Consider the following 27,690-nt stretch of genomic DNA (forward strand, 5'->3'; position numbering starts at 1 on the left):
TACAAGAAAAAAAGAAAATAACACTATTTACCATATATACAGTATATATATATATATATATATAGTAAATGGAAAAGTAATTCTACCCTCACTTTTTATTTTATTTTTTATTTTACATTAGTTAACAATACAATGATACCAATAAACAGTACTACTTTTAATCGAACAGATACACATATACATATATATATATATATATATATAGAGAGAGAGAGAGGTATATTTATACATATAGAATAGAATAGAAAGCTTTATTGTCATTGTATTAAATACAACGAGATTCACAGTTGCCACTTCTGGTTGGTGCTTTAAAACAAATACTTGACAAGACTAAACGAGGCAGATAAAACATATAACAGGTAAAACACACACAGTTATAAAGCAAATAAAACAGGTAAAGTAAATGTAATAAATAAATATAAACAGAAGTGTTACACTAGAATTATAAAATATAAAAATAGATGTAATATAAACAGAGGTAATTGCACTTGTAAAATAGGTAGGGTAAATGTAATAAATGTATATAAATATATATATGATAAATAGAAAACTAATTCTCTCTCTCGCGCTCGTCTCCCTGGCGACCCGTCGCTGACTCGGTTGCCATGGCGCTCTGCTGCAGTTTCCCGGATGTAGTATTTCCCCCAGTTCCAACATGGCGTCGGGAAAGTAAAAGACTTCAGTTCGGTTTGTTGCTCTAAAGTTATCCTTCATCTGCTCCTCTCAACACAGGGGCGGTAAACTCCACACCGCGGTGGCAGCTGAACTAACGTTTCACTGTGAGTTTCGGGGTGAGTGAGACATATTTAGGTTTAGTAGTTTGTTGTGGCGCGTCTCTGCTCCTCCGGTTAGATGCTAACGGTGGCTAATGCTAGCTGCTACTCCAGTCTGTTAGAGGAGACCACCACAGCACCAGGCGGTCTGGTCCATCTCTCTCTGTGTGTGGGTGGTGTTTGAAGAAAACCTTACTGTGAGTGTGAGGAGTAGTTAGGAGTAGCCAAAGGTAACGTTACAAGGTGATGAGTCACTTGTGAAAGTTGTTAAACAGTTATAAACAGCAGCTCTGGGAACATAACAAGCTAGTTTAACGTGTGTTTCTCTGCTCTAAGACCCTCTAAGCTCGCTGCACGGCTTAATGGCAAATCCAGGAGAAAAGCTGGTTCTGGTAACATTAGCTTTTCTTATCTGTCTGCACAGCTATCAGCCAACTCCCTATTAATGACAGTGGTGGTAATGTAACTAAGTACATTAAGATAAGATAAGATATTCCAAAAATAGATGGGGAATGTGCAGTGTACAGCAGCAAAAAACAAGACGCATCAGCTTACACAGTAAAAAAGAGCTAAACTAAGTGTAACAAAATATGAACCATTTAAATAGAAGGAAGTATAAAAATAGGAGCAGTATATACAGTATTGACAATAAACAGACTATTAACAAAATTGCACAAGTTGAAAATGATATTGCACAGTGAGAATGAATGAATGAATGAAGTACTGTATTTACTCCTTTACTTGTCATACTTTAAAGGGGACATATCATGTTAATTTTCAGGTTCGTACTTGTATTTTGTGTTTCTACTAGAACATGTGTACATGCTGTAATGTTCAAAAAACAACATTATTTTCCTCATACTGTCTGTCTGAATATACCTGTTTTCATGCTCTGTCTGAAACGCTCCGTTTTCAACAGAATGGCAACGGAATTGCGTTGCTAGGAAACAGCTTGGGTCCATGTTTACATCCTGTCAGTTGGTGTCATTCACATACACTGCAATATTTAAAACTGTGTAATGGTCTAATATTGTACATTTGTGACATCACAAATGGACAGAAATCCTAACCGCTTGTTTCAAACGCACAATTTCTGAATAGGGGCTGTGTGTATTTCTCCATGGATTGAGTGTTTTGATACTTTCACAGTATTTATATAGAACTTAAACCTGCTTTATAATATAAAAGACATGGAAATCTCTCTTTTTACAATATGGGACCTTTAAGTACATTACATTTCATGATTACTTTACTTAAGTAAGGTTTTGAATGCAGGACTTTTACTTGTAGTGGAGTATTTTCAGTGTGGTATTAGTTCTTTTTACGAAAGTAAAGGATCTGAATACTTCCTCCACCACTGATTAATGATAGTATAATACACATGTACAGCTACGTTTAACCGGTTCCTGTTAGTCACTATTAGGGCTTGTATGATTCACCTATCTCCCAATTCGATACTATCACGATACTTTGGTGACGATTTGATACGTAATGCGATTTTTAAGTATTGCGATTCGATATTACGATCTATTGTGATTTTTGTAAACTTTTTTAACACTAGACCATGGGAAAAAGTTGAATCATACACTTCTAGAGACTTTTACTTTGGAAAATATTTAAAATTAATACTGTAAAAATATTTTTCAGCATGTATGTAGTCAGAGATGTCCTGCAGTCAAATATATCAGTCATTGTCAGGAATTATTTATAATTTTTTTTCCAGCAACCCAAAAATCAAAGACTAAAGACATTTCGCTCCCAAATTAGTGGTATTTTCTTTTTTATTTATAAGGGACATGTAATGTTTTATACATCTGGTGAATATAATCCAATCAATCTTATTTCCATATATGTATTGTGTATATACAGTTCCCTTTGTTGACACCTTATTTGAAAACCGGACATAATCCCACGTGTCTACTTCCTCTAACTTCTCCACGGTGGTCTCTAGCTCTCCCGTCAGCTCCATCGGGGCCGTTTGAATGCATTTAACATAAATGTCAGTATATGGGTGCTCTACAGTTGTAACGTCGGCCCATTCGACCACGGAGATGAGAGTGACGGCTGGCTTGACCGCACGTTACCGCAATATGGTAACGTTTCCTGTCCATGACAGAGTTAGCATGCAGCTTTAGCCGTGATGTCTAGCTCTGCTTTTCCTGCAATGTGTGAAACCCAAAGTGTTTCCATACTTTACTGGATGTGTAGTGTTTACCACTTTGGATTTAACATGTGAGGGTGCAGGTCGTATCCACGCTGACCCTCCGCCGTTTTCTACTTTCTCGTTTCGGCTCGCTGTGATTTGTTTTGGTTGACAGATACGGAACGGATATGACGTCACGTTACTCAGACTACAACAATATAAGCGGTAACTTCTTTCTACCTCTGCAGGGACTCAATTGAAGCAAATATATCGATTCTGCTATTAAAAGTAGTATAGGTGAAGCTATTTTTTTCCACCCCTAATCACTACCGTGTTACACTTTAGTTTTCACCTGTGAAACAGGTGTGTGTGTGTGTGTGTGTGTGTTTCAGCCGTATGCTGTCTGGCCAGGCTGAGAGAGGATATTGTCTGTCTGAGATTAAGTTGCTCCCTCCCCTCCTTGACTCCACTTTTTATTGCACTAGTCATTTCTCCCGTCCTTTGGTCTTTAATGTTGTTCCCTCCTCTTCCCTTTCTCTCAGCTGGCATTTATGTATGTGTGTTATTCATATGTCTGCAGTGCGTTTGTGTGCGTGAGTGAGTGGAAAAGAGAGTTTGCGTGCAGTTAGTTGTCAGCAAGGTTGTGCGATTAGTGCTGGGCACACCACACATTCCTGGGATGCCAGAGCTGTATGGAGGGGTCACTCTTCTATCTCACATATACACACCCCAGCAGTGAAATCAACCCCCATCTCTATATCACGCTTTGCGAGTTATTCAGTAGGGGTGTAACAATACGTTTTTACAACGATACCATACGTATCACTTTCCATGGTTCCGATACAATTCAAGGACATATTTGGCTCAACTAGAGCGATACGATACGATTCAATGACTTTTTCTGACTTTTTCAGTCCCGATATCGATACCGATACCTGGACTTAATCAATAAGCTGTATGTTTCACAGTGTGGAAGTGACTGGGATCAATCTTTTATGTGTAAGGCAACAACAGGCCTGACTTAAACATTGCTTTCTTAACTTTGTAAAACAAAATGTGACCAATAAATACATAGATATGAATATATATATAATTTTTATTTATTGTAAAATAATAAATTGTACACCAGCAACTTGGTAAAAAATCTTCAAAATTAACAGGAATTACAATTCAAGTGTAAACCTTTTTAATGCAGCAACAAATTAGTCACAACTAAAACAGAAATTCAAATTACAGAATATAATGTATATAGTATATAAACATAGAATTGAATTGAATAGATCGGCCCCATTGTCACCGATATCCGATCGAGCTATCTGAATCAGTATCGGCCAGATATCCGATCCAGTATTGGTGCGTCCCTAGCAAAATGTCAATGATAAGATTCCTGTATTTGATTTAGAGCATACAGAGACATTATTATTCATCTTCTGTTCTGACAGAGATCGTGTGGTTTAGATAATCGATTAACTGTTTAATTTGTCGTTCTCTGGTGTAAGCTTCTCAAAAGTGATGATTTGCTTCTTTTCTCTTGATTATATTACTGTAAACTGAAGATCTTTTGGTTTTGGACTGTTGGTCGGACAGAACAAGCACTATAAAGAAACAAAATTGTGATGGCACTATTTTCTGACATTTTATAGATTAATTGATGAATCAAGAAAATGATCGTCTATTAATCTATAATGAGTCATAATTTTAATACTATAATAGTACTCTGTTTATCGGGTAAACTCTGTGCTGTTCCTCTCTGTGTGTCTTTTACTTTGCACAGATTGAGGAGTTTTGTTCTTGTGTTTGCATGTACCCTTGTTTTAATCTCGCCTGAAAAATCAAGCTTGTGCCTGCATGTTCCCAATGATACGGAGGTTTCACACACACACACACACACACACACACACACACACACACACACACAATACAGAGAGAGTTCTGGATGTTGGCTGCGTTTCACCTCAGTTGTACTGGTGGTGTTGCAATGCTAGTGAAAGGCAGTATGTTGTAGTGGGAGGGAAAAAAAGCTGCTTAATGTTTTTTGCACTCTCATAACTCTGGAATAGTCTGGATGACACAAGCAGGACTCTTGTTGCAGTGCTCTGTCGCTGCTATTGATCAGGATCCACGATCAAGTGCTGTTAACCCTCTGAGACCCACAATAGACCTGTTTATGTCTTTTTTAGGGGGGTACAGGGGTCTTTAGGGGAGGAGATAGCAGGTCAACAGTAGACGTCACGTAGAAGTGGTGTACATCATCTGAAAGCTGGGAACCTGAAGATTAATTTGAGATGCTGCTCAGTACTGTGTGTCAAGTCGTTCTAGTCATAAATCAGAAATAAACACAAATTATTTAATTGAATTGTAAAAGTGTATGAGGGTTTAGAACATTATGATCAAAGCATATGATGTCTATTCCCATGCTGTATTATGTCTCAAAAGTTAAATTTTTGGGTTGATACCATTTGTTACACAGATTTGGTGCTAAATTTAAGAACTGCCTTGTAGACAGTAAATCTCAGAGCAGCTGATGGAGTGAAGACTGGCCTCAGTAATGACAGGGGAGATTGATGGGATGTTTGACCTCTTCACAGCGACATCACCTCATTGTCTGTTTTTGACAACATGCCATCAGCAAGTAATGATGGTGCTGCACTGACTCATGTGTTTTACAGTATGTTTGATGTTTAACTGACATCATCATTCTGCAATAAGTTATGATGAGAGTAGTTGAGTAGCTGTGGTGGAATGTAATTTACATATTCAAGTACTGTAATTAAGTAAAAAATCAAGGTTTTTGTACTTTACTTGAGTTTTTCCATTTTATGCTACTTCATGCGTCTACTCCACTACATCTCAGAGGTAAATATTGTACTTTTTACTGCACTACATTTATCTGACAACCTTAGTTACTTTTAGGATTAGGATGCCCGATGGCCCGTGGCCACAAAATGTCCCCTGTAGGTGTCCCCCTGTATGTGGCCAACAAGTTTTATCAGGTCTCTCTTGAAAATGAGAGTGTGTGTCTCAATGGCCTTGTTGAGATCTGGCATTAACATATGTTTGAGTGATCGGACCACAAGTGAACAGTAGGCTTGCTGCAGTGATCGGTGTTACCGGTGTTACACGGTGTCCGGGCATACGCAGAGCTTCAGAGAGCCGGGGAGGAGAGAGAAAGAGCGGGCGGGCGGCTGTCAGCTCCGTGGACATTTATTTATTGTTTTACTTTTTATTTTTTACCGGTGTTTACTGGTATTGAATTGTTATCGAAAATTGTGGAATTTCACTGGTATTGGTATCGACTACTAAATTCCTGGTATGGTGACATCTCTAGTGTAGGCCTATGGGAACTGACAAAACGCTTAATTTGTATAATTGCTATGCCAAAAGGTGCAGTTTTGGGAACGCCTAAATTATCTGCTGGTGCACTCAAATTAAAAAGTTAGGCGCACCAGTGCCACCAATGAAAATGGTTAGTCTGGAGCCCTGATTCGTCTCTCTCTAACTTTAGTACTTTAAGTACATTTTGCTGATGCATAGTTTTATTTGAGTAAGGCTTTGAATGCAGGACTCTTACTAGTAGTAGTGGAGTATTTTTACAGTGTGGTATTGCTAACTTTAACTTCCTGGATCTGAATACTTCTTCCACCGCTGCAGTACAGGTAACAATATACACCTGTGAAAGGCAGATGTATTATGTGTGACAGGAAGGAAGGAAGAGCAGAGAGAAAGGTAATCCTTGAAGTTGCAGGTAGCTCATGAACTCCTTCCAGTAAACTTGACTTCTCTGAACTAGATACTCCAGTCAGTAAGTGGAGGGCAAGCAAAGGTCTGTTTGTTTATGTGTGCTGAAATATGTGTGAGCTAGCTTGTGTGATCTACGTAGCGCTCTCTCTCACTCTCTCTCTCTTTATCATTGACCTTTCCACATTCCACAACCTGCTTCTGGAAGTCAGCCCTCATTGGCAGCAACATTGCATGCTTTGTTTGAACTCGGCCTCGCGATTGGCAGGTTTGTGTGTTGTCTGGCTCCGATACGTTGAGCAGACCTGTTCCTGCTGTATTTTTACTCTCAGAGGAATGTCAACAGGCCTTTTCCCTATTGAAGCTGACACCTTGTAGTCTGTCAGATAGTGTAGATAGTGAAACAAATGGAGGTGGTTCACACTACTCACTTAGGCTGGCTTTGACAAAGGGTTCCTATTATAAACTGTGTTTTAATGTTTGTTTTTATGTTAAATTACTATGAAATAGGAAAAAGAATCTAGGGGGGGTTATCATAAGATTTAAGGCAGCAGGTTTATTTGCTCATTTATAGACTGAAATAACTTCTGTGATGTTAATGTTACATATTAGTCAGTATGCCAACAAGCAGAGGTGGAAGAAGTATTCATGTTGTACTTAAGTAAAAGTAGTAATACCACAGAAATACTCTGTTACAACTAAAAGTCATGCATTCAATGTTTTACTTAAAGTAGTAATACCTGGCTAATACCATGGCTTATAGACCAACAACTAATCGATTGATCTTAGAAAGTAATTGACAATGAAAATAATCGTTCGTTGCAGCGCTAGTGTGTTAAAACTATGCCACTATTTTAGCTGTTTGGATTGGCATCATGGGTAACAGAGCGGGACACAGTGTCAATATTTTTTTTTCTCTTAGCAAATAGCATTAAAGTATGAGATTAAAACACTTCCGTGTCCAAAGTATTGTTGTCTTTAAGACAAGTGTTTTGGCATGTAGCCTTGCCTTCCTATCTGTGTGTAATGTGTGTAATGTCTTTGGTGATGGATCTGTTTATATTAGCAGGCAGACATGGTATTTCACAGCAGCCTGCCTTCACCAGACTGCTATAAATAGCAATAATTAGTGTCACAGCCTGTTGTGCCACAAAGTGAGTCATATTGTCATGTGATGTCATGTAAAAGCTAATCCGTAAAAATAATACATGAGGGCGGCAACTAACGATTATTGTCATTGTCGATTAATCTGTTGATTATTTTCTTGATTAATCGATTACTTGTTTGGTATATGAAATGAAAAATGTCGATTAGTGATTCTCCAAAGACCAAAATGATGAGTGACAACGTTCGGCTCATTTTCTGTGTTGCGTGGCGGAATTAGCAAGCTAAGTTAGCTCAGTAGAATTGAGGGCATATAAATCTTTGGATGCCTATAGTTAACTATCCTCCAGTAAAGTTAGTCAAAAAGAGAGTCGTACAATATCGGCGTTGCGTTTCGGAGATGGAGAGAAAGGGTTACAAATAGTTAAGCCTTCTGCTAACTGCAGCTTTTTTGACAATGGCCGCTCAATGGTGCAGTGGTAGAGCTTTATTTTTTATTATAGTAAAGAAATAAAATAAAATAAATAAGAATAAACATATAAACATACATACATCTATATAAAGAAAAAGTAACATAAATTCTCATCGGCTCTCTCTTTTTGTATTTTAATTTTTAATTTTTTTTTTATTTTAGAAAATATAAGTACATCAACAGTATATGCATACAAAAAGGGGTACATTAATAAAGTAAATAAATAACAATAACTACGTATTTAACAGGACATAAGGTTTCTGATAGAAACCTAACGTCCTAATCTGTCTCTTTCCTTTTTATTTAAATTGTTTATTATAGTAAAAAAAAAAAAAAATAAGAATAAAAAATATATATAAAGAAAAAGTTATATAAATTCTCTTATTTATTTGTTTTTTTACTTTAGAAAATAAGAGTACATCAACAGTATATGCATACAAAAAGGTGGTACATTGATAAAGTAATAAAAATAACATAAATAAGAATAAAACATATTTACATCTATTTAAAGAAAAAGTAATATAAATTCAGAATAAATTCTCATCAGCTCTCTTTTTTATTTAATTTTTTTTAATTTTAATTTTTTTTTCTTTAGAAAATAAAAGTACATCAATAGAAGAACATCTCTCTCCTCCCTCTCTCCTTCCGGTGACGTCATGATACTGGGCCGCGTTTTGCTGAAGGAATGCGACACACTTTGTATTTACAGCCCAAAGAAGCGACGGCACTTTCTCCGTAGCTGTGAATATACACAGCCTATATGTTACCGTCCGTTAACCGTCACCGGGTCCGGTGTTTCACAAAGACGTAACGACGAGTTGAAGTGAGTTTAAGTTCTTCGCGGAAGCAACTTTGTTGCAGTTTTCTTTCCTCTTCTCTTCGTCCTGCTGCGTTTCCGACATGAGATCAGGTGGATAGTGTGTGCTGCTGTACCTGACGAAAAGTGAGTATCAGTAGTTTTATTTATTCACACTTTGTGTTATAGTTTAACTCCTGTAGTTTGAGCACAACTTGTGCTGCTGCTGAAAGTTAATCTGGGCCACAACAACAAAACTCTGTTGTTAAAATCTCCCAGCATGGATTAACTGAGAGGCAGAGGAAGAAAAAACAGCATAATAACTTTATTGTTTGCCTTGTGTGAAGGGAGGGAGCGAGGGATGATGTGTTGGACTCTTAGTTCTCCTCCTGACTGAACATTACTAACCTGTCACTGACTGCCAGAGAAACAAGCAACCAGGTCTATAGAAACAAGCCCAAAAGAAGCAACTCTCCCCCCAAAAAAGCCCAAAAGAAGCGACCTTACCTACCACAATATAAGAAAGAGAGAGGCACTTCATATATATGTATGAATTTATTTTGGACTGCATGCATTTCAGTTCATTTTTGCATTGCATTGCATTTAGATTTTTTATTATAGTAAAAAAATAAATGAAAATAAATAAGAATAAAAAATATATACATCTATATCAAGAAAGAGAAATATAAATTCTGAATAAGTTCTCATCGACTTTTATTCTTTTTTTATTTTAGAAAATATAAGTACATTAATAGTATGCATACAAAAAAGGGGTACATCAATAAAGTAAATAAATAAATAAAAATAACTACTTATTTGACAGGACGTTAGGTTTCTAATAGAAACCTAATGTCCTAATCGCTCTCTCTGTCTTTTTCTTTTTATTATAGTAATAAAATAAATAAGAATAAAAAAATATATACATCTATATAAAGGAAAAGTAATATAAATTTTCATCAGCTCTCTTTTTTATTTATTTATTTATTTTACTTTAGAAAATAAAAGTACATCAACAGCATATACATACTAAAAGGGGTACATTAATAAAGTAATAAAAATAAAATAAATGAGAATAAAAAATATATACATCTATATAAAGAAAGTTATATAAATTCAGAATAAATTCCCATTGTCTCTCGCATCCCTCCCGACTTCCAGTGACATCATAATACTGGGCCACGTTTTGCTGAAAACTAAACTTAAAGTAGTAAAACATTTTATTTCATTTTTGTATTTCATTTTTAGCTTGTAACTTTACATTTTTCTTACTTAAACAAGTTGAACATTTAATTTAATTTTTGCATTACGTTTTATTTTTTTCCAAAGACCGTGAATCCAGTGTCGGTAAGCCTCATTAAAGAGAACGATGCTGTGTTTCTTTTATGTTTTTTAGTGCTAACATGTTGAGCCAGATCGGCATGATGTGCTCATATATATCACACTTACAATTACGGCATACTGCCTGCGAATAGTTGGAGAGAAACCGGAGCAAACCCAAATAAGAAACAAGCTATAAAAAAAAAACGCAACCCTACCAATATTTGTAAGCGACTTTTCAGGAAAAGTAGCCCAGAGTCTCTTATAATAAACAGACTTGGCAACTCAGTGCTGACTGCTCATATCTGTGACTGTCCAAGCAGCTGTTGCACTCCAGGTCATCTGTCTCTCTTTGCACAAGTGTTGGTGACACATGGAGAAGAGTTTGGTCGTGATTCACACTTTGTCTCCGTGGTAACTCGCTAGGAAGTTGCTCCTTTGTGCAAGAAGTTGCTCCTTTCCAGGAAGTTTGTTTCATGCATGTTGACACACTACAGGTGAATATGATAAAAAATATATATAGAATAGAGATCACTATGAAATGTCCCCAGTTGATTACTTACATTATTATAAGATATTAATATTAGATATTTATTTTTTCTATTACAATTTTTCTGAAAATGGACGTTTATGTATGTATATATATGTATATATTTATTATTGAAAATCAATTAACAACACAAAACAATGACAGATATTGTCCAGAAACCTTCACAGGTACCGCATTTAGCATAAAACAATATGCTCAAATCATAACAGGGCAAACTGCCGCCCAACATGTAACAACAGCTGTCAGTGTGTCAGTGTGCTGACTTGACTATGACTTGCCCCAAACTGCATGTGATTATCATAAAGTGGGCATGTCTGTAAAGGGGAAACTCGTGGGTACCCATAGAACCCATTTTCATTCGCATATCTGGAGGTCAGAGGTCAAGGGACCCCTTTGAACATGGCCATGACAGTTTTTCCTCCCCAAAATTTAGCGTAACTTTGGAGCGTTATTTCTTTCTTTCTGACAAGCTAGTATGACATCATTGTTACCAGTGGATTCTTTAGGTTTTTTAGTTTCATATGATACCAGTATCTTCACTCTAGCTTTAAAACTGAGCCCGCTACAGCCTAAAAATTGCATGTAATCAAGGAAATCTGTTGTTAACCTGTTACTTTTGAGATCTCATAATATTAACATCGGCTTGTCGATGCAGTTTCATGTCATGTGAACTTGAAGTGTAACCACCAGTTCTAATTCACTGTAATAGTAGACAGATGTTAGCAGGCCCACTCAGTCTTAAACTGAAGCTGAGAGTGACACAGATACACTGTTTTAGTATTCAGATCTTTTACTCAAGTACAACAATGTCAAAAATACTCCATTACAAGTTTAAGTGGGTTGATTATTATTATTTTAGGTTTTTATGTCATTCTGTAGCTTCCCAGTGGTGTTTCTTATGTATTCAAATCTGAGCATTCAAATTTTGGTCAAAGTACCTATTTTACATATTTTTTTTGTGAACAGAGTCTGGTCTGGTAGCTTTAAAGACAGCAATATAACGGCTGTAGTTCCCCGTCGAAAAGGGCTGTCTGACAGCGAGGTGAAGCGGTGAAAATATTCGAAATATAGCGTACACTTAAACCGTTATTTTTTTAGGCGGCTAAAAAAAAATATTTTTTCTGCTGCTCCCGTCCACAACTGCTTTACCTCGCCGTCAGACAGCCCTTTCCGATGGGGAAGTGAAAACAGTCATTTTCCCTTGCAGAACACAGGAGAACATACAACCCCTTAAAAAAATCAAAACTAACCCTTTCAGTTATTTCTGAACTTAGCACGGCTAACGTTGACTCAGCTAGTGCTAGCGTTCATATTATTAATAAACGTATTGATTAGCTTACTTTGGTAACCTACGTCACTTTTTCCATTTGACAAAGACAGAACAGAACGCAGATGGACCCGCTCTTTAAAATACAGTACTTGTGTACTTTCCACCACTGTTGTGAGCTGGCCGATGGTTGTTACGTCAGTAGCTCCAAGGTCACACAGTGTACAGTATGTTTGCACAGCACTTTATAAATCTGGGAAACGCTGGGAGAGAGGTGCTGTCCTAAGTGTGTTTGCAGTAGTGAGAGAACAGGCTATTAATTATCCCCCCTGATTCAGCACCAGCAAGCTAATGTAAGAACACCACAACAACAACAATGGTAACCTGAATACTGCTGTCTGCTTTTTGGCATCTCACTTTCTAAATCACTGTCTCAGCTGAAGGCTAACAAGTAATTACATGGGTTAATTTGCCTTGTTACAAGTTGGTAATGAGGTAAAAAGCTCTCTGAAATGAATCATCTGGTGCCATAAAGATTTATTTTGTCTCTTTGAAGTGTTTACATTGGCTGAGTGTTGTTGGTGTATTCTAGTTATGCGAGGTATGTCTCATTGGAGCCACAGACAGAAAACCATTAGACCGGAGGGAGGAAATGTGTGGTGCATGCTCTTTGTCGTGGCCGATGCTGATGAGGTGTTTGCAAAGTAGTGGTGTCTGTCACTTGTTACTTAAAAAAAAGGCAGATCAGCGATAGACGACTTGATGTGAGGTCACCACTGTGTCGATAATACATTTTGTAAATCACCAAGATGACAGAAAATGTTTGTGCTATTATTTCCCCCCTTAATATGCTTTTTCAAACCGTTGTTTTTGTCATGAGTACTTTCACACAGAACACAAATGTTAAGTGGCGAAAAAGCGACTTTTTTTTTTCAGAACAAGGACGATTTTCTGAGCTTTTGCACTAAGGCATCATCGATCACATTGTGCGGAACGCATTGAGTTGTGTCTATATTCATGAAACCACGACACAGAGGCTCTACGTTGTCCGAACCAGGATGTCAACTTTATTATCAACCTTGAGAAAGGCAGCGCATACCAGATCCACTCCTTCCGTTCTTACCTTTAACAAAATAAAGCCCTAGACGTATAATATTCGCAGGCGAGTATTTCACAGTTTCGTGTCGTTTATTCGTCACTCCCCCGTTCGTAAAAGCTTTTAGAATTGTTTCCAGGAATCAATAAGCAGAATCAAAAAGCATGTTTCTTAACAAATTCGCCGCCCTTATAAATTTGGTTCCAACTGTCTCAGCCCCGACTGTATCATTACAGACAAATAGTGTTGTTGTTGTGACTGACGGTGTCTTTTTCTGAGCGTGGACGGGACCACCCATGTGCAGTACTTGAATGAGGCCAGAGGACAGCAGCTTCATCCAGAGCTTATCAGCCGGGCTCTGACCCGCTGACCAGACAGGCTTTCTCACTGCTCAGCCAGGCATACAGGGAGAGAGTGGGAGGCTGTTATAGGGGGGAGGAGAGCAGAAAGAGAGTTAGAGGGGAGTGGTGGGGCTGATGAGACACTGATGGATTTGGAGTAGGAGGGAGGGGGAAACACAGGGAAGCTATAACTACAGTGATTGTTGTGTTCAGGGAGGGATCTGCTTGTTTTGCTCTGTGAGAGGAGGAGTCCTTTTATAGCTTCTGGTTTACTCTGTGTGAGAGAGAGAGCATTAAAACTGTTCGAGTAGGTGGAAGGGAGCAGCTGTGTAGCTCTTCTACTGTTTTATCCTCAGGTGAAATGATTTGTCTGTCAAAAACCATGTCCCAGTTGCAGAACATAATTTATACCTTGACTCAAGATCACTTTTATCTTTGAACTTTCTGTTGTTTTACTTCATACTGTAGTAGTTGGACCAGGGTGTCTGCATGTATCGATAGGTCTCAAAAAGTCTTAATAAATTTCACTTCATTTTTATCGCGTTAACTTTGACAGCCCTGGTTTATATATATCTGGACTGACTGAATACTGGGCCACTTGGTAATGTCTTCCACCCACTCACTGATAGCACATGGATCTGGAAAGTCAATTTGGTTAGGTTGCATTCGCGATCCCTGGTAGGTAGTTCATGCCCTTGCATAGCTTGACAAGCCATTGCAAGCCGCCGTACTTCTGTTGCCAAACTACGTGCGCACACCTACCTACGTCATCTATGTTTGCTCTGTAAAAGGGTCTATTAAATGAAACAAATCATCTAGTGGTCTGGTAGAGCAGACACCTGTTATTCATGTCTGTGGTTCTCACACAGTGTTTCCTGTTTTATGGTGATGGGGATATGGAGGGGGGTTTGGTCAGCTGAGCCCTGGGGGCTGCGCGGGTCAGACGGCGGAGTGATCGTACACCTGTTGCAGCTGTTAATCACTCTCCTTGGCTGTTTGCCTGCAGCTCACCTGTTCCCCTAACACCTCTCCCACTCTCTGTCTGTTGGTACAAGGCTTGTGCAATACAGGAAAAAATATTCAATATATTCTTTTTCTGTATTTTGTGTATTTGATGTATATTTGTGCGATTAATCGTGATTAAAGATTTTAATCGATTGACAGCCCTAGTTTATTCGTAATACAAACAGTCATGGCACCAAGTGAATAAAGTTCTCTCTCAAATCAAACTCTTGGAGTTCAGAGCTCTGTAATCAGTTTACTGTTTGCCAAACAGCCTTCGTCACATTTAAACTTTATCGTGTCTTGGCTCTTGACAGCAGCAGTAAAATCTTGTTTTTCACCCACAACCGCTCAAGCTCAGAGTTCCAGATATCTCCAGATGCTGCAAATAAAAAAAAAAGCTCAAGATCTGAAAGCCACAATTCTCCGTGATTCACAGCCAGACCGCTGTCTGTGACTATGAGACGCTCGATGTCATTCTCAATCCCCATATCACCATTTTTATACTGATTTACGGCTTATTGAAGCTCCGTATAGTTTCAATAAGATATTGGGACTCAAGCCATTAATTAACAGCCCATAAACGTTACCATCTTGCCGATTGTTGATCTAATCATTGGTTGCATGTACATACTGGTTGATGTTATTGTGCTCTGTATGGTTTCTCCAGCTACCGTGTTATTATCCCTATATTAAACTTGTTCAATATTTACGATCGGAAGTCCTGCTGTGTGTGGGGAACCCTGAGGACAGCCGAATACGCAGTCATGTGGGAATGAACAATAGCCCATTGAAAACCAAGCTGACTGAAGCAGAAGGACAACCATCGCCGTCATGGCGGCCGTGGCTAATGCATGAGCTAATGCAAAACGTGAAGCATAAAGTAGTAGTAAGATGGAGCTCAGAAATGGAGGACCAACTTGTTGATTTGTGGCAACAACACGAGTGTTTATTTAACGTGACTTCATTCATCCATCCTTAATGCATTTTCAGTACAGAGTAAGAACTAACATCGCTAATTCTTCCTGCCCGTCGTCCGCCATGTTTGTTTTCACGTTTGATTGCGAGAGATTTTGTGATATTTCCGTTTATTTTAGTCCTTGTTATTTATGAATGAATCTGTTAGTGTGTGGTGTGCTGTTTTGGCCAAATCGTTGCTCTCCACACACTATAGGAACAAAACTGTTAAATTTAACGTAACATGTCGTTATGTGTGGGCTCACTCACATTTTACACATCTGTTAAGATCTGATAAAATCTTTTAGTTTGGGCCGTCCTAAAGGCAGCAGTTACTATCTGTGTGCCAGAGATGCATTGATTGGCTGTATTGCTGTCTCAGTCCAGCACTAATGATAGGCCTCTACAGTGATTTATACGCCTCTTCTCTGTTGTCACCAGATTCATTATGACTGCAGAGAGGCATTTATCACCAGTGTTGTAACCTCGCTGTTATGAGACACTTTTCTAATGGTTATAAAATCCAGAGTTGGTAGTTCGGTGGAGTAAACTGAGCATAGATCATATTGTGGTACTGTCGCATGGATGACTATGAGATGAAATCACTTTCCCACTTTGAGGATACTGGCACTAGATCAATAGTGAAAAATCTGATTTGATATATTTGAAAAATGTCTAATTATTGTGCTGAAAATCAGCTTAAACTTTTGAAGACAACTGTGACGGCAGCTTCTGGAAAACAAAAACACTGGAATACATTATGATTTATATTCTCATTCTGTGTTGTCATTAAAAAGCTATGACATTAGATAGTAATTTATAAGCAAAGCTATTAATTCACCCTCTGAGACCCACAATAGAGCCGTTTTTGTCTTTTTGGGGGATACAGGGGGTCTTTAGGGGGAGATAGCAGGTCAACAGTAGACGTCACATAGAAGTGGTGAACATCATGTGTCAAGTTGATCTAGTCATAAATCAGAAATAAACATGATTTAATTAATGAATTCATTAAAATTAATTGTAAAGGTGTATAAAGATTTAGAACATTATGATAGAAGTATATGATGGTCATTCCCATGCTCTATTATGTCTTATAAATTGTTGCAGCAATGTTTGGGTTGATATCATTTGTTACACAGATTTGGTGCTACATATTTTTATCATTTTTTACCACTCGAGATTTGATAGAAGTGATCAATAATCCCTCCAAAATACCACATTAAGACACCTTGAGGAACACCATAGAAAAAACCATGCTGTGCTAAAAAACTTTTGACATTTTGGAGATTTCTCCAAAAACTGCTCAGAAACCCCCTCATTGTCAATCTAGCTAGGAAAGCCATCCATCCTCTGAATGCTCCAGGTCTCTAGTTTGTGACTGTAAAGTTTCATGAGGCTGTGATTATCGTAGAGGTCACCACAGGTCATTTTATACAGTGAGGTCATGTTTTTAAAAAAATGGTTTCACAACAATGAAATGTCTCCTATGGGGACTAACATCATCACACATGAATACAGTTGGGCTCATTGGATCCACAAGTCTCAGCTTTACAGTGATACCCAATTTATATAATTCAAGACTGTTTAGGGACCCCGGTATGCAAAAATATTCAAACACAACATTTTAGAATAGGAGAAAATAACACATTTATACTGCATTCAAAAAACCTGCATGTGATTGTCATAAAGTGGGCATGTAGATTGGTGTGTAAAATACTCTCCTGCTGGCTTTGCACCACGTTATCACATTCAGTGTATGTCAGCAGATGAATATCCATATTAGCAAAGTATCCTGGTTTCTTTGGGCTGTTTTTTAGTACAGTGTTGAAGCTCTGTGTCGGTGTTGTCATTGTTGGCTGTGAACCTCACTTTTCTCAGTGTGTTCCTGGGCGGGTCCTGCTAGACTTCAAACACTCCTGCTGCGAAAGGCTTTATTAACGCTGCAGCGTGACTCATGCCCTCTAACTTATGACCCGCCCAGACCCTCTCACTCAGCTCACCATCCGCCTTCTGCTCCTCACATCCCTGCATCTTTTTTCACTGCCTTGCTTTTGATTTCCCCTGTTTTTAGTTCTTGGGTGCAGTATTTTGTAGAAAAACATGAAGAGAAGGCTGTGGCAGAATTTAACAGGCCCTCCCACTCCTGTTGCCCCCCTCTGGTCAGCTGCCCAGCAGGTTCTGGTTCTGCTGATACCACACTGATCACTAACGAGCCTCTGTTTGACTACTGGGAGTGTCTCCTTTGATACCCACTGACAAAGAGGGAGACTATTCACACCCAAGCCAAAAATGGAGAGCCGTGCTTCACAGGATAGTTTGTAAATTCAGAAATCATCCACCATCTGCAGGTTTTTATTCCAGTTTACCACAACCACGATTTTAATGTTTTTACTGGGGTTGTCAAAGTTAACGCGATAATAACGTGTTAACGCAAATTCGTTTTAACGCCACTAATTTCTTTAACGCATAAGCTACCCGTATCATATGAGACTAGAAAACTAAAATAAATGTACTAAATATATACATACATTTGCATAAAGCAAGCCTATTTATACCACTCCCATGTTGATAAGAATATTAAATATTTAACAAATCTCCCTTTAAGGTACATTTTGAATGGATAAAAAAAATTTGGGATTAATCACGATTAACTATGGACAATCATGCGTTTAATCGTGAGTAAATATTTTAATTGATTGATAGCCCTATAGTATATATAACATATTAACAATGATAAACCTTACCTATAATAAAAGAAAATATTAACTAGATAGTTACAATAAAGTAAATACATACATATATACATACATTCAACACAGTTTTTCCTAAAACAACTTGTTTGTTGTTTTGGTTTTTGCTCATCCCACCTTGCGCGGCTCTACAGTAGTGATGACAGTCGCGTCGATGAAGGGTTTACTGCCATTGCCGCGGCAACCCGACAAACTTCTGCTCCTGCTCGTCAAAGTCCGTGTGTACGCGATGCTCAAAGTTGGATGGATTGGAGATCTGGATACGAGACTTCTTCTTTTTGGTGAACATGATGGCGGCTGTGGCAGCTGCAGCCGAGCATCAGACCTTCAGAGAGGAAAGAGAGAAAAGTTAACAGGAAAGAAAACCAAATGTAAATCTTCCACGGGGCACATGTAAAGCATACCACACATGCATGCAGACGGGCATAGACAGCAACTTCAGAAAACTCTCAATTACACTCTATTTGAACCAGGTGTGTTTTCAGGTGTAATTGAGAGTTTTCTGAAGTTGCTGTCTATGCCCGTCTGCATGCATGTGTGGTATGCTTTACATGTGCCACGTGGAAGATTTACATTTGGTTTTCTTTCCTGTTAACTTTTCTCTCTTTCCTCTCTGAAGGTCTGATGCTCGGCTGCAGCTGCCACAGCCGCCATCATGTTCACCAAAAAGAAGAAGTCTCGTATCCAGATCTCCAATCCATCCAACTTTGAGCATCGCGTACACACGGACTTTGACGAGCAGGAGCAGAAGTTTGTCGGGTTGCCGCGGCAATGGCAGTCGCTCATCGAAGACACGGCCAAAAGGCCCAAACCCTTCATCGACGCGACTGTCATCACTACTGTAGAGCCGCGCAAGGTGGGATGAGCAAAAACCAAAACAACAAACAAGTTGTTTTAGGAAAAACTGTGTTGAATGTCATGATGACTTATGTTTATTAGTTTGTGAATTTTGATCAAGCTGCATTTCGACTTAATTAATTGCAACAGCTGAGTGGGCGTTTCCATTTGAAAAAAATGGAAAAAGAACATAGATGGACCCGCCCTTTAAGATATGTTTTGTATGTTAGGGCCTCTCATCCGGTTCACTATCCACTAAAGTCCACTTTTTTTTTGTTCAAAATTTCCAGACAATTGTACGTGGCAGCAAGCTTGGAGTGGACGGCTCTCTGACCTGGCTGTTGGATGAGTTTGACACCATGTCTGTGACTCGCTCCAACTCCCTGCGACGAGGAAGCCCTCCCATCCAGCCTCGCAAGGACTCCAGCTCTTCAGTAGTGGGAGGGCAGGAGAACGGAGACCCTCACCACAGACACTACTCACACCAAGACAGGTAAATAGTTAACCCTCGCAGGTCTCAGAAGGTTAAACTGCAACATGTTGACATCATAACTTAATAATGGGAAAGGTGTTGTCAATACAAGCCAATGAGCCGTTACACCAACACAAGTATCGTCAATGACCTTTGCATCGCTCTGCTTCTCAGAGACCGACCCAGACCGGACCGCCAACAGAGCGTAGGTGACCCCCGCCAGGGTCAGCGTGCGCTCCGTCCTCAGTGGGACGAGGCAGTCCAGGGTCGGCCCCAGCAGCAGCCCCGGGGCCAAGAGCCCAGCCGGGCCCACAGAGACAGACCAGGCTCCGGCCCTCCTCCTCCTCCTCACAGAGACAGAGAGCCTCGGGACCGGGACCAGGTAGGGACTGAAGATGAACCCGTTTGTTAACTTTTTTATCACTAGACCATGGGAAAAAGTTGAACCATACACTTCTAGGGACTTTTACTTCGGGAAATATCTTAATTAATACAGTAAAAATGTTTGATTTTCAGCAGGTATGTAGTCAGAGATGTCCTGAAGTCAAATATATCAGTCATTATCAGGAGTTATTTATTAATTTTTTTCCAGCAACTCAAAAATCAAAGAATAGATTTGAATAAACAAATTTCCCTCACAAATTAGTGGTATTTTCTTTTTAATTTATACGGGACGTGTAATGTTTTATACTTCTGGTGAATATAATCCAATCAATCTTAATTCCATAGATGTATTGTGTATATACAGTTCCCTTTGTTAACACCTTATTTAGAAAACCGGACGTAGTCCCAAGTGTATACTTCCTCTAACTTCTCCAAGGTGGTCTCTAGCTCTCCCGTCAGCTCCGTTCTCTTTATACTTCCATGGTCAGCTCCATCGGGGCCGTTTGAATGCATTTAACATAAATGTCAGACTCTCTTTGTTTTGGTTGACGGATACTGAACGGATATGACGTCACGTTACTCAGACTACAACAATAAAAGCGGTAACTTCCTTCTACCTCTGCATAGACTCAAATGAAGCAAATGTGCCGATTCTGGCATTAAAAAAATCTATTTCAAAATCGTAAAAATAGAATTGTGATACGGTGGTGAATTTTTTTTCCCACCCCTAATTTTGATCCACCTTTCCTCTATCCATTTACCCTTTCATACATGCCGATAATCCCTCCATCTCTCACCCAAACCCTGCCTCTCTTCAGGAGCAGGCGGCTCACAGGGATCAACCCAGTGACCAAAGGCCAAAGTCCAGCTACATGGTGCGGGATGGCAGCCCTCAGTCTCCCAAGGACAAGAGGCCTCTCTCTGGGCCCAACATCCGCACCCCAAACCTGCCAGTAACAGAGGGAGTGATGAAGACCGCGCAACAGACCACACGGCCGTTTAACACCTACCCGAGGGCGGACAGCGAGGGCGGACGCAGCCCCACAGGACAGGTAGGGACGGCAGGAGGAGAAACGGTTGACTGAGAGAAAAAGGCAGACGGCTGCAAATTTAGCCGCTGGCTGATGGATGATAGCTCTTATCACCTTGCTCTTTGTTCTCCAGGTCAAATTTAGCCGATTCTGCCCTCTAGAAGCAGTTCAAGTTCAGGGCTTTTTATAAACAGAAGAACATTGTGCCAAAGTGCTGTATCAGTATGAAATCAAGGTACTCACGTAATGAAAAGGAAATTTAAAGGTCCCATATCAAGCTCATTTTCAGGTTAATTTTATATATTATTATTTTATGTTTCTACTATAACATGTTTACATGCTGTAATGTTAAAAAACTGGGGCTGTCTAAGGTAACTTGATAATAACGAGTTAACGCAAATTCATATTAACACCACTAATTTCTTTAATGCATTAAGGCGTACTTGCAATATTGATCTTTCGGAGGTCATAGCGGGCTCAGTTTTAAAACTGGAGTGAAGATACCATGTCATAGTAGCTCGCCGAAGATATGTCATATGTCATACTAGCGTTAACGTGTTATTATGGCGTTAACATTGACAGCCCTAGATATTCATATTTTCAATGATGCAAGTTATTTATACACAACTTGGCTCTAGATTTATTATTTGTTCTGTTTGTGATGACGTTCTCTTCCTTCCAGCCGGGCCGACACCATGAATCTTCCCCTCAAAACGGCCCCTCTAGCGGCTCCAGCCGAGGTTCCTCCGGCTCCAAGCCCCCTGTAAGCCACCCGCACCCTCATCACACCTCCCACCCCAGCCTGACCCCTGAGGCCACCCAGCACCCACACACCCCTCACCCCAGCGTTCCAGCCCCGCGGCCCCCAATATCCTCTGGGCCCCCGGCACCAGGTGCTCCGCCCCAGGGCCGCTCGCCGCAGAGGGAGCCCCAGAGGGTTTCCCATGAGCAGTTCAGAGCGGCGCTACAGATGGTGGTGGATCCCGGCGATCCGCGGACCTACCTGGACCACTACATTAAGATAGGAGAGGGGTCCACGGGGATCGTGTGTATCGCCACGGTGAAGACCACTGGGAAACTGGTTGCTGTGAAGAAGATGGATCTGAGGAAACAACAACGCAGAGAACTCCTCTTCAACGAGGTAAGAGGTCGTGATGTAGTGAATGCTGTGATTCAGAGCAACTCAATGTCCGAACACACTGAGTGTGATAATAAAATGCATCATCTGATGCTCGATGACGGCTGCACCGCAGACAGCAGCGTTTACTAGGCTTGGGCGGTATCTGTTTTTTGGGTGCTGAGCAAAACTCGGTGGAGCAGCTTGTCAATAACACGAGAATAGCTGAGTCACCTTAAAAGCCAGCCTACCTTAAAGGGATAGTTCATGTGTATTGAAGTGGGGTTGTATGAGGTACTGATCCATAGTCAGAGTATCACCTACCGTAGATGACGGTCGGCTCACGAGTGATCGGGCTTCAGTGTGTCCGATGGTTGTTGATCGATTAGAGCATCGACCCCACAGACACACGATAGTCTCTCTACCTGCACTCTTTTGATTCCAGTGTAATTATACCCTGTCTGTGTGTCCATCTGTTTCCATGGTAACTGCAGGTGGTGATCATGCGGGACTATCACCATGAAAACGTGGTGGAGATGTACAACAGCTACCTGGTGGGAGACGAGCTCTGGGTCGTCATGGAGTTCCTGGAGGGAGGAGCTCTCACCGACATTGTGACCCACACCAGGTGAGAAACTTTTTTTATGTGTATCAAGTCATTTACGTAGCGCCTCGCAACTTTGGGGGGGGGGTATATATGACCTTTTATTCCATGTAATAAATATATTTTCATTAGGGCTGTCAAAGTTAACGCAATTTCATTTTAACGCCACTAATTTCTTTAACGCATTAACGCGATCGTTCTTTCCGAGGTTTTAAAGCTAGAGTGAAGATACTGGTATCATATAAAACTAGAAAACATAATGAATCCATTGGTACCAATTAAGTCATACCAGCTTGTTGTGAAGGAGGCAGCATATTTGCCCTCTCCCATGTTGATAAGAGTATTAAATACTAGACAAATCTCCCTTTAAGGTACATTTTGAACAGTTAAAAACTGTGCGATTAATTTATGATTAATCGTATTTAAATATTTGATTTAATAATATTTTTTCATGTGACTTAAGCCTTTTAATTAGAAATGAAAACCCTTTTTCTTATTACTGCCTCCATTACTCTGTATCCTGCTTTATATCTCCCTCATTAAATCCCACCAAAACTCTGTTCCTCCATAAGGGGGCGGTGTCGTCTAATGTGCTCTGCACAGATATATGTACAGTACTACCATCAGTGGAGGAAGAAGTACTCAGATCTTTTAAACAGTAAAAGTAGCAATACCACAGTGTAGAAATACTCTGTTACAAGTAAAAGTTCTGCATTTAATATCTTACTTAAGTAAAAATGCATACGTATTAGCATCAAAATATACTTAAGTGTTAAAAAGTACTCTTTATGCAGAATGGCCTGGTCTGAATCATATAAACTGGTGCAGTGCTCGTTGAAATCATGCCTGTTCAGGCCTGTTGTGTTTCTCAAGAACCGCTCATACAAACAACTTCAAATCTCTGTTGCGTCTCCTTCCCCCTGCAGGATGAACGAGGAGCAGATCGCCACGGTGTGTCTGTCGGTCCTGAAGGGGTTGGCGGTCCTCCACACACAGGGAGTGATCCACAGAGACATCAAGAGTGACTCCATCCTCCTCACTCATGATGGCCGCGTATGTACCACACGCTTCCAGCTGCATCTTTAGTTCTTTTTAGGCAGGCAGAGCTCTTTATTAAAAGATATTAAAGAATAATTTAATGCGGGTCGGTCTGCGTTCTGTTCTGTTTTTTTCAAATGGAACCGCCCACTCAGCTGTTGTCAAAAAGCAGTGACGTAGGTTACCGAAGTAAGCTAATCAATACGTTTATTAATAATGTGAACGCTTTGAATACATACGGAACACCACTGGGAAGCTACAGGATGATATAACAGATATAAAGTGAATAGTGTAGTTTTCTTTTCAAATTAGTAGCAGCACACATCTGCTTTTATATATGTCAAACCACAACACTGTGGCTGAGGCAGGACAAAAACATTCTCTCTGCAGACATTTTGACTAGTCATAGCGGGACAAGCACAGGTGTCACTCAGATCTGTCCCATTTAAATGATCCAGTAGGCCATCATTATCACGCAGCGATCATTAATGAGGCCACTGACAGAACTTCACCCAGTGTTACAAGAATAAAAGGAAAGGTTGGGTTGTAAAAGGGAACTAAATGCCACTCTGTTAACCACTACTGTAGAGCTGAGGCGGGTGCCACATCGCTTCCTGCCTGCCAAGCACGTTTCTGCTTTTCACAAAAAATGAACCATGTACCGTGAGACCAGGGCAAAAGGGAACTCAGCCTCTTGTGTAGTTCAAGTGGTCTGAGTTTCTGCTGTAGTGTTTCATTTGTGCACACAAATTACACAAGCCCCTTTGCTGAATCTGCATGGATGGGTGGTTCTGCTGAGCTGCGGTTTCAACCACTCTTACCATTTCAACAAAGTTGAGACAAACCTTCCGGTTTAACTTGTGACTTTCTTCATATTGGTTAGATCCTAAAGATCACATATTTTGTAAATGATTTGGTAATTTGGGTTTAGAGAGGTTACTTCAGGTCTCACTCTGGGTTTTCCGTCCTACGACAGTGGATCACCATGGTAACTTATGCTGAACACCTAACCTGCAGGTTATGTTCCAGATAAGAGATCAGCTCGTATAAAAGCACCGCCTACTGACCAATCAGAGCTCGGTGCACGGATCGTATGACAATATTATATGAAGAAGTTAAAGTCATAATCAAGGCTAAAAACAACTCAGATTAAATTGTGAAACGCAAAAAGGACAGCTGAGTATTCTGTTAAATTAATCTGTTAATTTACACATTCACACATCCGCATTTTTTTTTCTTTTACCAGCTGTCCTTCCTGCATTTAGCAGCTTCAACTGTGTTGCTTTTAGTCTGGATTATGTGTTTAACTTCTTCGTATTTGTCGAATATCATAGCTTGCTCTTCCTTTGCAAAATGTGCCGCTCTGCTGACAGTAGACTTGTCCATGTCTGTGATCGGTCATATGCTGTAAACACCGTACCGTTCATGTGAACATAACCAGATGATGAAACCCTGGGTTGATTTACCGAGTTGATAACCAGCACCGTAGGATCGCTGAGCGTGATCTCGGTTGTTAGGGTTAGTTGAGCCAGATAACGAGAAGATATTCTGGGTATGTTGAACTCACTTTGTAGTACAGGCCGATGTAGATGTCTGATGTAGATCGTTTTGCTGAGTCTCTTGCACAACCTTACCATATGTGTGCAAGTCACACATGTGATACTAAGATGAGCCAAGACGTCAACCACAGCGTCTTTGAAGACAGCTGAGTGTTTGTGGTTGCATGATTTTATGAGCTGCTGTGGCCTGCAGCAGTACGCATGGACAGGCAGGCCTCACAGTGACACTCAACTTCTTCTTCTTCTGCTCTGTGAGGCATAAAAAAACAAACACCTGCAGGGTCTGAGTCATGTTGCTCATACTGCTGGTAATGCTGCTGATGATTTTACCCGCCACTGCCAACAATTAACCCGCATTTGGCGGCTGGCGGGTGCTAAGTTCAGAACCTGGTCCCATCTACTGTATGAGAGTTGTTCATACATGTACAGTATGCACCGGTTCTCACAGCAAGTGTGTTTCATTTCTCTTTTTGAGCCACCTCAAGGCTAACAGCCGGCCCTGGAGGCTGCTTCCCTGTATCTAGATACCCAGCCATGCTCAAACTTTCTCAGAAAGATGGGTGGATATTAGCAAATGAGCAAATCTCATGGGCTGGACTCCTTGACTAATGAAGCATAAGATGTGCCTCAGATCCCCAAACTGAATATTTATTTTGCTGAAACACATCTTTTTTTTGTATTTTATATTTAAAGTAGGGATGTCACAATACCAGAAATGCTCACGGTCCATGTGTCTTCTGTAGCTACAGTACTGGTCCAACAGCTGTTTTCAAACTCTATCTACATGTGGGTTAAGATCTAAAGGGTTATGTCAGCTATGTCAGAGAGTTATTGTATTTTCTCCAACCTCACATAAACAAACGTGATGTTAATAAAAACTCTTTGTCACTACGTTTTGTACTTAAAGTGAAAAATAATCCTGACATTCATTGTTTCTTCTTTGTGTCTCCAGGTGAAGCTGTCAGACTTTGGTTTCTGTGCCCAGGTATCAAAGGAAGTGCAAAGAAGGAAGTCTCTGGTGGGAACGCCGTACTGGATGGCACCAGAGCTCATATCCAGACTGCCTTATGGACCAGAGGTACTACTCGATATTTACTGCTATTTGTTGTGTAAACAAGCACGTCTCTTCTACTTGTTGACTGTCTCTCTCTGTCCAGGTGGATATCTGGTCTCTGGGTATCATGGTCATAGAGATGGTGGACGGGGAGCCGCCGTACTTCAACGAGCCGCCGCTCAAAGCCATGAAAATGATCCGAGACAACCTGCCTCCCAAACTGAAGAACCTGCACAAGGTACAAAGACGAAGCACCGTTAGCAGATGTCATTATAACATCAAACATCTGGACTTGTCCCTTTGACGTTGTGGTGTCCTTTAGCTAAAACAACATAATCAGATGCATAGAAAGTGTTTTGGTTTATAACAAGAATCCTTCGCTTCTACAAGAGGAAGAGAAAAGACAACTTGCAGGGTTTGATTATAACCTGCGTAGGGATGTTAACGATTAATCATCCATCGATTAATGGTCGTTAAGAATTTGATCGAGCATGTGAAACTTAATCAATCTATAAAATAAAGATCTGAAATATAAACAGCGTCTAGTTACATCCTAGATATCAGTAGAATGGAGTATTTTCAAAGCACGTTTCAATGACTGGGAGAGGCGGTGGAGGTGGCCACGCCGAACCCGCATGCTGAAGGTGATGCGCCCGACAGAGACGCTGAGTCAAGCTATCGGTTAGCATCCCTAATTAACACCTGGATGTTTTCTCCCGCTCGCTTGTCTCCCTCTCCCAGGTCTCCCCTCTGCTCAAGGGCTTCCTGGACAGGATGTTGGTGCGAGACCCGGCTCAGAGGGCGTCGGCCAGCGAGATCCTCAAACACCCCTTCCTGACGAAGGCGGGTCCGCCGTCCTGCATCGTCCCCCTGATGAGGCAGAACAGGATGAGATGAAACCGGTGACACTTAGACCTCCAGACTCTGCAGGTTCAGACGGAACAGAATACTCCTGCACACAGAGAGGCGGCCCACGGGGGGGTCAGAGGTCACGGATCGGAGAGGTCCTGCTCTCAGAAAGAGCTGCAGAGTGTAAACCGGTGTGCAGGAGTATTCTTATTTTCTTATGTGAATCATTGAACCGAGGGAGTGTATTCCCTTAATAAGAGGCAATAAGGCTGTGTGTGTGTGTGTGTGTGTGTGTGTGTGTGTGTGTGTGTGTGTGTGTGTGTGTGTGTGTGTGTGTGTGTGTGTGTGTGTGTGTGTCCGTGTGTTTGTGTACATGTGTGTGTGTACATGTGTGTGTGTACATGTATGTATGTTGGCAACACTGTTCATGACGGTGTTT

The 27,690-nt window shown here is 40.4% G+C and overlaps 1 protein-coding gene across 3 annotated transcripts; it reads left to right on the top strand.

The window, feature by feature from the left end:
* The first annotated feature begins 641 nt into the window (after positions 1–641).
* On the top strand, positions 642–27,690 carry pak4 (p21 protein (Cdc42/Rac)-activated kinase 4). Of its 3 annotated transcripts, none has more exons than XM_074641115.1 (11): positions 642–791; positions 18,926–19,162; positions 19,434–19,636; positions 19,790–19,997; positions 20,818–21,051; positions 21,713–22,171; positions 22,642–22,775; positions 23,678–23,804; positions 26,301–26,426; positions 26,506–26,640; positions 27,144–27,649. In XM_074641115.1, the coding sequence occupies exons 2-11, from the start codon at positions 18,962–18,964 to the stop codon at positions 27,297–27,299; spliced, it is 1,983 nt and encodes a 660-aa protein (XP_074497216.1). In that variant the 5' UTR covers positions 642–791; positions 18,926–18,961; the 3' UTR covers positions 27,300–27,649. The 3 variants fall into 3 exon arrangements, with proteins under 3 accessions (XP_074497216.1, XP_074497218.1, XP_074497217.1); XM_074641117.1 differs by having other exon boundaries at positions 644–779; XM_074641116.1 differs by lacking the exon at positions 642–791 and adding an exon at positions 8,889–9,173 and having other exon boundaries at positions 27,144–27,690.

This window comes from Sebastes fasciatus, chromosome 7 (assembly GCF_043250625.1).
Source record: "Sebastes fasciatus isolate fSebFas1 chromosome 7, fSebFas1.pri, whole genome shotgun sequence".
Taxonomy (NCBI): Eukaryota; Metazoa; Chordata; class Actinopteri; order Perciformes; family Sebastidae; genus Sebastes; species Sebastes fasciatus.

Bases quoted from the DNA above. Each gene is read 5' to 3' on its own strand.
- pak4 (XM_074641115.1), top strand. From the start codon at position 18,962: ATGTTCACCAAAAAGAAGAAGTCTCGTATCCAGATCTCCAATCCATCC. The intron at 21,052-21,712 runs GTAGGGACGGCA...TCTTCCTTCCAG, and splicing joins GACGCAGCCCCACAGGACAG to CCGGGCCGACACCATGAATC. The intron at 26,427-26,505 runs GTACTACTCGAT...CTCTCTGTCCAG, and splicing joins GACTGCCTTATGGACCAGAG to GTGGATATCTGGTCTCTGGG.